Below are 10866 nucleotides of genomic sequence, written 5' to 3' on the forward strand. Positions count from 1 at the left end.
CGTCCTCATTGTCCCCAATGTCCTTTGGGGTCACCCCATCCCCAGTGTCCCGAATGTCCTTTGGGGTCACCACGTCCCCATTGTCCCCAGTGTTCTGTGGGGTCACCACGTCCTCATTGTCCCCGATGTCCCCATTGTCCCAATCATCCTCATCCGGTGGTGCCGCGGTGACAGTGATGGTGATGCCGCTGGTCCAGGGGGTGACGGTGACAATGGGGACATCCATAGGGACATCCATGGGGGTGGCCGTCACCTCCGTGGGGAGGGGACAAGGGGGGGCAGCGCTGGGGCACCCCTCAGCCATAACCTGGGGGGGGGGAGGGAAACCAGAGGTGACGGGGATGTCACTGGGGTGACACCAAGGACATGGGGGGGAGACAGGGGGATAAAGGGGGGGGAAATGGGGGAGCCCAAACAGGGACCACAGAGGGGGGGGATCCGATACCTGAGGCAGGAGCAGGCGTCGCTGTCCCCGATGTCCCCACACGGCAGCAGCAGCTCCTGGATCCCAATGGAATGGGGGGGGGGGGGGGAAGGAGGAGCCTGGCCCCCCCCCCCCCCCCCCCAAAATGTGGGCTGAGCCTGGGACTCTCGTGATGGGTCCCGGGGGGGAGAAGAATGAGGCCAAAGAGAGCTTAAAGGGGGCGTTTGGGGGGGGTTTATTGGGTTTTGGGGTGCAAGGGGGGGTCCAATGGGGGGTCTGAGGGGGGGTCCAAGGGCTCCAGGGCCTCCAGTGCTTGTTGGAGGCGGGCGAGCTCGGAGCGGAGGATGGCGACCTGGGGGGGGGGGGCCCACGTTAATGACGGCAGCGTTAATGAGCCCTCCCCCCGTTAATGAGGTTAATGTGGTTAATGAGCGCCCCCCCCCCCGGCCCTGCAGGGTTATGGGGGGCAATGGGATGCCCTGGGGGGTAATGGGTGGCAATGGGGGTCAATAAGAGGCAATGGGGATACAATGGGATGCAATGGGGGGCAGTGGGAGTACAGGTGGGTGAAATGGGGGGCAATAGGGGTAGAATGGAGGGCAATGGGGTGTAATGGGGGTACAATGAGGAGGAATGGGATACAAGGGGGGCATAACGGGGTGCAATGCAGCACAATGGGGATGAATGGGATACAATGGGGGTACAGTGGGGGTCAATGGAGCACAATGGGGTACAATGGGGTCAATAGGGTGCAATGGGGGTCAATGGGATACAATGGGGGCACAGTGGGGGTCAACAGAGTACAATGGGGATCAATGGGTGTACAATGGGGGTCAATGGGTTCAATGGGGGTACAGTGGGGGTCAGTGGGGTAAAATGGGGGTCAATGGGGTACAATAGTGGTCAGTGGGTGTACAATGGGGGCCAATGGGGTTCAATGGGGGTCAATGGGGTTCAATGGGAGTCCATGGGGTTCAATGAGATTCAATGGGAGTCAGTAGGGTTCCATGGGGGTCAATAGGGTTCAATGGTATTCAATGAGGGTCAATGGAGTTCAATGGGGTGCAGTGGGATACAATGGGGGTCAATGGGGTTCAATGGGGCCATACCTGGTGCTGGGCGCTGGGGTCCGGGGCCCCCCCCAGGCTCTGGAGGCGCCGTTGGAGTCCGAGGCTGCGGCTGCGGAGCTGGCTCCGGGCGGCCGCCGGCTCCACCAGCCCCTGGAAGGGGTAGGGGGGGGTCCTCCAGTGTCCCACAATGCCCTGGGACACCCCCCCCCCCAAGGACCCCCAGTATCCCACAATGCCCGTGGAGTCCTCCCATATCCCACAATGCCCCGGGGCACACTCACCTGCAGGCAGAGGAGCACGTGGGTGTCAGGGCCTGCAGGCGCCTTCACCCAGCCCGGGCCCGGCTCTGGCTCCGCCCCCAGGGGGAGGAGCTTCAGCGGCCCCGCCTGTGCCAGCATCCGGAGAGTGGGGCCCAGCGGCTCCAGCCAATCGCGTGTCTCCGCCGGGCACTGGACCGCCACTGCGCAAAGCATGCTGGGATAGCGGCGTTGCCCCTCAGCCCACCCAACATGGCTGCCTCCAGTGAGGGTGTGAGGGAAACATGGCCGCCTCCGTGTGCCCCAGAGCATGCTGGGACTGCTGGGCTGTGGCAGCCTCCAGTGGGGGCCGCCATCTTGGGGCATAGGGGCAGCCAAGTGCATGCTGGAGAGCTGTCAGCCATAATGCCCCAGGGCACGCTGGGACTTGTAGTCCCCTATGTCTGTCAGCCATATTGGAGGCCCCAGGGCATGCTGGGACTTGTAGTCCCCTTTGCATGTCAGCCATATTAGCTGCCCCAGGGCATGCTGGGACATGTAGTACTCACCGGGGGGCCGGGCCGCCCCGAGGCGGAAGGTGCCCCTCAGCGCCCGCACCGCCCGCACCACCTCCAGCATGGCCCCCACCTCCCGCTCCACAGTGGGGCAGTGCCAGTGGGCCTGGGGGGACACAAACAATGGGGGTCAATGGGGCTTCAATGGGATGTCAATGAGGTGTCACTACAGCATCACTGGGGTGTTAATGGGGTCAATATGGCGCTAATGAGGTGTCAATAGGTCGTCGATGGGATGTCAATGGGGCATCAATGGGGTTGTCAATGAGGTGTTAATGGGGCATCAATGGGGGCTGTCAATGAGGTGTCTAAGGGGGTGTTAATGAGGCGCCAATGGCACGTCAATGGGGCACCAACAAGATGGTATTAGGGTATCAATGGGGCCTTGTTGAGGTGTCAATTGGGCATCAACGAGGTGTTAATGGGATGTCAATGGGGTGTTAATGAGACGTCAATGGGGCATGAGTGGGATGTCAATAGGGTGTTAATGAGATGTCAATGGGGCATCAACAGGATGTCATCAATGGGGAGATATAGAGGCATCAAAGGGGCGTCATTGAGGTGTCAATGGGGTGTCTGTAGCATACTAATGAGACGTCAGTGGGGCACCAATGAGATGTCAATGGGGTGCCTATAGGGCGTTAATGAGAGATCAATGGGGCATCAATAGGGGTCTCAATGGCACTCACCAGGCTGGAGGCGTCGGGGAAGGGGGCAAGGGTGATGCTGGGGGCCACCGGGGGGGCGCGGGGAAGCCGCTGCCACAGCTCCTCGCTCAGGAAGGGGGCGAAGGGGGCCAGGAGCCGCAGCCCCACATCCACGCAGCAGAGCAGGGTCCGGCGCGTGTCCGGTGCCGTCACCGGGTCCTGCAGCAGCCCCTTGGAGGCCTCCTATGGGGAGAAGGAGGCATCAGTGGGTTCAATGCCATCAATGGCAGGGGTATGATGGACCCATCAATGGGTTCAATGCCATCAATGTCAGGGGTAGGATGGACCCATCGATGGGTTCAATGCCATCAATGGCAGGGGTAGGGTGGACCCATCGATGGGTTCAACACCATCAATGGCAGGGGTAGGATGGACCCATCAATGGGTTCGATGCCATCAATGGCAGGGGCAGGACGGACCCATCAATGGGTTCAATGCCATCAATGTCAGGGGTAGGATGGACCCATCGATGGGTTCAACACCATCAATGGCAGGGGTAGGATGGACCCATCGATGGGTTCAACACCATCAATGGCAGGGGTAGGATGGACCCATCAATGGGTTCAACGCCTTCAATGGCAGGTCCAGGACCCACACGCACCAGGAAGACGTCGCAGAAGCTCCGTGTCCAGAAGTGCTGGATGGCCCCAAGGGCTCCGTGCGGCTCCAGCGCCTCCATGTGCCGGGCACAGGCTCCCACCGCCTGCAGCAGCCGCCCCAGCACCCAGCGCCCCATGGCCACACGGGGGCAGCACTGGGGCAATGGAGAGAGGGATGTGGAAGGGGAGGCAAAGGGTGATGCCTGGGGGCCCGCTCTCCTTGCACCCCCAAAAACCCCCTTTTAACCCCAAACCCCTCCTTTTACACCTCCCCAAACTCCCTGTTTAACCCCTAAACCCCTCAGATCCCCCCTTCACCCCCCAACCCCCCCCTTTACGCCCCCTCATTGTCCCCTCCACCCTCCCACTTGACCGGCCATACCCCCTCTTTACCCACCCAAACCCCTCTTCCACCCCCAAAGTCCTCTTTTGACCCCCCGAAACCCCCCTTGTGGCCCCCCCCCCCGGTACCTCCTCAGGGCGCTGTGGGTCACAGTGGGGCCCCAGTGCCTGCAGCACGAACCTGACCCCATGCCAGACCTTATTGCAGAAGCGCCTGTGGGTCAGGGCTGTCCCTGCGGCCACCCGGATGCTGTCCCCTATGGGGGGAGGGGGGGACAGGACAGGGACGCTCAATGGGGACCAGGGATGGGGGACACTCAATGGGGACCAGGGACATGCAGGGTCCTGGTGCCCCCCCCTCCGGCTCTCACCGTGCACATTGTGGGAACACAGGAACATTCGCAGGGCATCAGCACCGCACTCGGGGATGCCCTGGGGGAACTGGAGCCGCTGCAATGGGGAAGGGGGGGTCAGGAAAAGGAGGGGTTATAGGGGGGGATATGGGGAGTCAAAGGGAGGAGTTGGAGGGGTAAAGTGGGGGCTATGGGGCAGGAAAGGGCCCACCTGCCCCTCTGTGGCCACTCGGAGCTCGTGGGGGTCCAGGACCTTGGTGTGGAGCCCCTGCTGCAGCTCCTGCAATAGGAGAGACCCTGCAGTAAACACCAACCTCATTGGGAGACCCTGCAGTAAACACCAGCCCCATTAGGAGACCCTACAGTAAACGCCAACCCCATTGGGAGACCATGCAGTAAACACAAACCACATTGGGAGACCCTGCAGTAAACACAAACCACATTGGGAGACCCTGCAGTAAACACAAACCACATTGGGAGACCCTGCAGTAAACACAAACCACATTGGGAGACCCTGCAGTAAACACAAACCACATTGGGAGACCCTGCAGTAAACACAAACCACATTGGGAGACCCTGCAGTAAACACAAACCACATTGGGAGACCCTGCAGTAAACACCAGCCCCATTAATCCTGTTTGTTATTGTAGCGTCTTTTATATGTACAACCCACATATATATGGGTTATTATAGGGGCTACCATGTGCTATTATAGGGTCTTCCATGTGTTATTATAGGGTCTCCCGTGTGTTATTATAGGCTTTCCCATGTGTTATTACAGAGCCTCGTACCTGCAGCGAGGCGCCAGCGATGACATCCCGGGGGTCGATGACATTCCCAAGGGATTTGCTCATCTTGCGCCCGTAGGAATCACGCACCAGCGAGTGCAGCAGGACCTGAGGGGGGAACAGATGGGGGGGACAACGGGACGACGACATGACACGGACGACGACATTCCAAAGAGCGGGAATAGGAGATAGTTGGGAACACGGAGCAGCCCCAAATGGGGATGGGAACCCCATGAGCAGGGGCTGAAAGGGCATTGGGGTCCATAGGGACACACAGGGGGAACACTGGGGTCCATAGGGGAGACATTAGGATCCATGGGGGGGACATTGGGGTCTACGGGGTGGTACCTTGGTGAAGGGCAGGTGCCCCGTGAGCTGCAGGCCCAGCAGGGCCATTCGGGCCACCCAGAAGAAGAGGAGGTCGCTGCCGGTGGCCAGCACGGCCGTGGGGTAGAAGCGCTGCAGGTCGGGGGTCTGGGGACACCAGAGGGGCCCTTGGGTCCCTTTGTGCCCCCTTTGTGCCCCCTTTGTGCTCCCTTTGCCCCCCCTTTGTGTCCCCTTTGTCCCCCCCCCATTCACCTCTTGGGGCCAGCCCAGTGCAGCGAAGGGGAAGAGCGCAGACGAGAACCACGTGTCCAGGACATCGGGGTCTGGGGGGGACCCCAAAAGGCATCAGAAAGATGGGTTTTGTGGTGAAAAAGAGGGGTTTTGGAGTCCAATTTTGGGGTGAAAAAGGAGGGGTTTTGGGGTCCAATTTTGGGGTGAAAAAGGAGGGCTTTTGATGTCCAATTTTGGGGTGAAAAAGGAGGGGTTTTGGGGTCCAATTTTGGGGTGAAAAAGGAGGGCTTTTGATGTCCAATTTTGGGGTGAAAAAGGAGGGGTTTTGGGGTGCTCTGACCTTGCTGCAGGTGCAGCCCCTCGGGGGGGCAGCGCAGGAGCCGGGCAGCGGCCGCTCGGGCTTCAGGCTCGCTGCGTGCAACGACCCAGAGGCCACCAGGGGGAGCCGGAGGGGGCCCCTGCACTTGGTAGGCAGGGACCCGGTGACCCCACCAGAGCTGCCGAGAGAGGCACCAGTCCCTGTGGGGGGACACAGACATGGGGGTAATGGGGTATGGGGTATAGGATATGGGATATGGGGTGTGGGGACATAGGGATATGCGGCATGGAGCATGGGACATAGAATATGGGATGTGGGGTATGGAATATGCAGTATGGGATATGGGGTATGGGATATGGAGCTACGGAGATATATGGATATAGGGATGCTTTTCCTTACCCCACATTATCCATCCAGGTTTTCCAATTCTTCTCATGGAATTTAGGGATCAGTTGGAGGCGTCCGGATGTCACTGCCTGGGGAAGGGGGATGAATGGGCGGGGGTCACACAGGCAGGGTTTGGGGGTGTCACCCCCATATCCCACATCCCCATGTCCCTGTCACCTCCCGGGCCTGCGCTGCCATCTCCTGGCACCGCAGGAACCATTGGCTCTTCAGCAGGTACTCAACGACGTCCCCAGAGCGGCTGCAGGGACACCAGGGTCACCTTGATGGGGCTGGGATGGGGATGGGATTGGGATGGGATGGGGATGGGATGGGGATGGACATACCTGCACATGGGGAGGGTCATGGCGTGGTCCTGGGTGCCGCGGTGCAGCCCCAGATCGGCCAGAGCAGCCACAACCTTGTCCCGTGCCTCGAAGCGATGGACACCCTGGGGACACACATGGGGACATGGGGATGGACACAGGGAGACAGGGATGGACATATGGACAGACATGGGGATGGACATAGGGACACACATGGGGACATGGGGATAGACACAGGGACACACATGGGGATGGACATAGGGAAAGACATAGGGACACACATGGGGATGGACATAGGGACACACATTGGGATGGACATAGGGACATGCATAGGGACATGGGGATGGACACAGGGACACACATGGGGATGGACATAGGGACATGCATAGGGACATGGGGATAGACACAGGGACACACATGGGGATGGACATAGGGACACCCAAGGGGATGAGCAGTACCTGGAGCCACCCCCTGCCCGGGGGACACATGGTGCCATCGTCCCCGATGACAGAGAGCAGGGGCAGCCCCTGGGCCCGGGCCAGCACCAGGTCACGGGGACTGTGCCCCGGGGTCACCTTCACTGCACCTGTGAGGGGGGTATGACCCCATTAACACCCTTGAGCCCATTGAGACCCCCCCCCCTCAGCCTGGCTCCCAGTCCTAGCCCCATACTGGTCCCAGTACCGGTGCCTTGGGTGGGCTCCACGGAGGGGTCGGTGACGATGGGCAGGAGCTGCCCCGTGAACGGGTGCCGGACCCGGCGGCCATGGAGGTGCTGGGGAAAGGGAGGGAATCACGGCGGGCACAATCCCCGTCCGCCACGCACTGTCCCTTTAAGAGCATCGGGCCCCCATCTCCCCAACGCGCTGCCACAAGCCCCGCCTACTTCCCCTTATATGGATGCATCCATTCATGAAAGCCGAGGCGCTAAAGCAGCTCAACAGCCAATAGCTGCGAGGCACTTACTGCTGAAGCCACGCCCCCCCGGTAAACCACGCCCCCTTCCCCAAGCCCCGCCCCTCACCGTGTACCGGGGATCCTCGGGGTGCACGGCCACGGCCACATCCCCCAGCATCGTCTCCGGCCGCGTCGTGGCCACCGGTAGCTCCAGGCCTGAACACGCCAAGCACATGCCAAGGACATGGGATGCACACACATGTCATAGCACGATGGGGCCCCCCACACGTGAAGGGGGCACGGTGGGGGGGGGGTCCCAATGGTCACTCACCGTCCCCCCCGTCCACCGGGTAAGCAAAGGTGACGAGGAGGCCGAAGGTGATGGGATGGGGACAGCCGGGGACACGGAGCGCCGTGGGGCCCGTCAGGGAGCGGGGCTCCACCTGCATGGAGATGGGGGGGCTGGGACACCATGGGGAACCCCCAAGGACCCTTTGGGGCCCCTTTAGGGACCCCTTGGGGCCGCACTCGCCTCCACATCAGCCAGTGCGGAGCGCAGGGCACAGGACCAGGTGACGAGGCGGCGGTCGCGATGAATCAACCCGGCCTCATGCAGGCGCACGAAGGCTTCGATCACCGCCCGTGAGAAGCCCTGTGGGGATGTGATGGGGACGTGTCAGTGGGGACACGGTGGGGACATGATGGGGATGCACTGGGGACACATTGAGGAGGGATTGGGGACATGATGGGGACACTACAGGAATGCATTGGGGACACATTGGGAATGCATTGGGGACATGATGGGGATGCATTGGGGACACATTGAGGAGGGACTGGGGACATGATGGGGACACTACAGGAATGCATTGGGGACACATTGGGAATGCATTGGGGACATGATGGGGATGCATTGGGGACACGATGGGGACATGATGGGGACACATTGGGGACACGATGGGGACACATTGGGGACACATTGGAGACAAACGGGGACACGATGGAGACACAATGAGGACATGATGGGGACACTTTGGGGACACATTAGGGACATGATGGGGATGGATTCGAGACACGATGGGGACATAATGGGGACGCACTGGGGACATGATGGGGACACTATGGGGGTTCCCAATGTACCGGGTCCATGGTGAAGGTGCAGCGGCTCCAGTCCAGCGATGCTCCCAGCACCCGAAGCTGCTTCAGGATCTCATCCCCATGCCTGGAAAAAGTAGGGTGGGACGGGACAGACACACATGGCTTTGGGGTGACAATGTCACCTCATACACCCCACTGTCACCACCCCACCTCCCCACTGTCCCCCTCACCGTTGTTTCCAGGCCCAAACCTCTTCCAGGAACTGGGAACGGGTCAAATCCTGGCGCCGTAAGCGCCGGTGCTGCCATAACCAGCGCTCCACCACTGCCTGAGGACATCAGTGGGGACAATGGGGAGGCTGTTTAGGACATTGGGGACAATGGGGATAATGGTGGGGGGGGGGGTCTCACCTGGGTGGCAATGCCAGCATGGTCAGTACCCGGCACCCAGAGCACGGTCCAGCCCTGCATCCTCCGCCTGAAACAGCACCACCAGCACCCATGGGTGCCCCCAGGCCCCCCCAACCACCAACACACCCCTTATGGGTGACCCCAGGCCCCCATCCCCACTGACCAGCGCACGAGGGCGTCCTGCAGAGCCACCGTCAGCGCGTGGCCGAGGTGCAGGGAGCCAGTGACATTGGGGGGGGGCAGCACCAGGCTCAGGACACGGCCCCCGGCTGGTGTCTGTTATGGGGGGGAGAACATGGGCTGAGACCGGGCACAGCTCAGGGCAGCAATGGGCTGAGATCGTGCACAGCTCGGTGCAGGAATGCACTGAACCCCCATAGGGTTGCAATTACCACTCCCCCCCGGCTGCCTGTGCCCCACTCACCGAGGCTGGGGGGGTGAAGAAGCCCTGCTGCTCCCACCAGCTGTACCAGGCGGCCTCCACGTAGCGGGGGCTGTAAGAGGGGGGCAGCGGCACCCCCGTGGCTGTACCCCAAAGGTGTCACCAGGGGTCAGTGCTCAGCCACCCCCACATAATCCACACCCTAAATATCACCTTATAGCCCTTATGCCACCCCTACCCCCCATGTCACCCCATAGCCCCCCCATCACCCATACCCCCCATGTCACCCCATAACCCCCCCTTTTCACCCCATAGCCCCCCCCACTTTTCATACCCTCCGTACCCTTCTTGCCATCAGCTTCCAGGGGGTGCTCATACTCCACGATGCTTTTGGGGGTCCAGCCTTTGGGGGGGGCTGTTGGCACCTGCCAGACCAGTATAAACCAGTATAGACCAGCACAAACCAGTGTAGTATTACCAGTACAATAGTATAACCGCTATAAACCCGTAGAAACCAGTATAAAACAGTACAAATCACTGCAGTATTACCAGTACAATAGCAAAACCAGTATAGATCCATAGAAACCACTATAAACCAGCACAAACCACCATACTATTACCAGGACAACAGTATAACCAGTATAGATCCATAAAAACCATTATAAACCACTATAGTATTACCACTACAATACTATAACCAGTATAAACCAATGGAAACCAACATAGATTAATACAGAGTCACTGAAACCAACATAAACCCGTCCAACCCCCTAAAGTAGTACCAGTACAATAGTACCAACGTAGACCAATAGAACCCAGTATAGATCAATATAGGCTCATAAAAACCAACATAAACCAGTACAAACCAGTATAGTATTACCAGTATAATAGTATAACCGCTATAAATCCTTAGAAACCAGTATTGATCAATATAGGCGCATGCAGATCGGTATAAACCAATACAACCCACTATAGTATTACCAGTACAGTGGCATAACCAGTATAAACCAATACAAACCAGTATAAACCAATACAGACCCATTAAAACCAGTATAAACCAGTCCGCACCACACACTCCAGTGCCCCCCAGTTCACCCCAATGCTCCCAGTTACCCCCAGTCCTTCCCAGTTGCCCCCAGTACCCCCTCCCATACCCCCCCCTTGTCCCAGCCCCGTACCTGCACCCCGGCCCCCCCCACGGCCGCTCTCTGCCTCCTCTCCCGCTGCCTCCTCTCCTTGTACTCGCGGTCCCGGAGCCGGCTCCGCTCGGGGGAGCCCCGGGGGGGTCCCGCGGCTCCGGGGGGGACCCCGCAGCACCGGGCCCGGCTCCCCACGGCCGCCCGCAGAGCGCGGGGGGCAGCGGCCAGGCCGCGGGACAGCACCGGTGCCGCCATGGAGGGA

At 60.0% G+C, this 10866-nt stretch overlaps 1 protein-coding gene across 1 annotated transcript; it reads right to left on the reverse strand.

The window, feature by feature from the left end:
• Nucleotides 1-659: 659 nt before the first annotated feature.
• On the reverse strand, nucleotides 660-10859 carry VARS2 (valyl-tRNA synthetase 2, mitochondrial). The gene is made up of 28 exons (XM_057396520.1): nucleotides 10644-10859; nucleotides 9809-9890; nucleotides 9508-9608; nucleotides 9247-9359; nucleotides 9084-9150; nucleotides 8904-9001; nucleotides 8716-8797; nucleotides 8111-8230; nucleotides 7910-8021; nucleotides 7706-7794; nucleotides 7366-7456; nucleotides 7140-7267; nucleotides 6703-6806; nucleotides 6536-6617; nucleotides 6371-6447; nucleotides 5993-6171; nucleotides 5674-5744; nucleotides 5443-5568; nucleotides 5098-5202; nucleotides 4518-4586; nucleotides 4325-4403; nucleotides 4083-4210; nucleotides 3614-3766; nucleotides 2995-3195; nucleotides 2300-2411; nucleotides 1776-1954; nucleotides 1534-1644; nucleotides 660-776 (listed from the first exon to the last, which is right to left on the reverse strand). The coding sequence occupies exons 1-28, from the start codon at nucleotides 10857-10859 to the stop codon at nucleotides 660-662; spliced, it is 3192 nt and encodes a 1063-aa protein (XP_057252503.1).
• Between the last annotated feature and the right edge of the window lie 7 nt (nucleotides 10860-10866).

Source organism: Pezoporus wallicus, unplaced genomic scaffold (assembly GCF_028554395.1).
Source record: "Pezoporus wallicus isolate ANWC-B61680 ecotype Strahan unplaced genomic scaffold, APGP_CSIRO_Pwel_v1 contig_14236, whole genome shotgun sequence".
Classification (NCBI taxonomy): Eukaryota; Metazoa; Chordata; class Aves; order Psittaciformes; family Psittacidae; genus Pezoporus; species Pezoporus wallicus.

What these genes read in the sequence shown, in the direction of transcription:
- VARS2 (XM_057396520.1), bottom strand. Translation starts at nt 10,859, where the DNA reads ATGGCGGCACCGGTGCTGTCCCGCGGCCTGGCCGCTGCCCCCCGCGCT. An exon ending in TCTTCACCCCCCCAGCCTCG is followed by an intron (nt 9,360 to 9,507) that starts GTGAGTGGGGCA and finishes CCCCCATAACAG; the next exon opens with ACACCAGCCGGGGGCCGTGT. An exon ending in GAGTGGCCACAGAGGGGCAG is followed by an intron (nt 4,404 to 4,517) that starts GTGGGCCCTTTC and finishes TCCCCATTGCAG; the next exon opens with CGGCTCCAGTTCCCCCAGGG.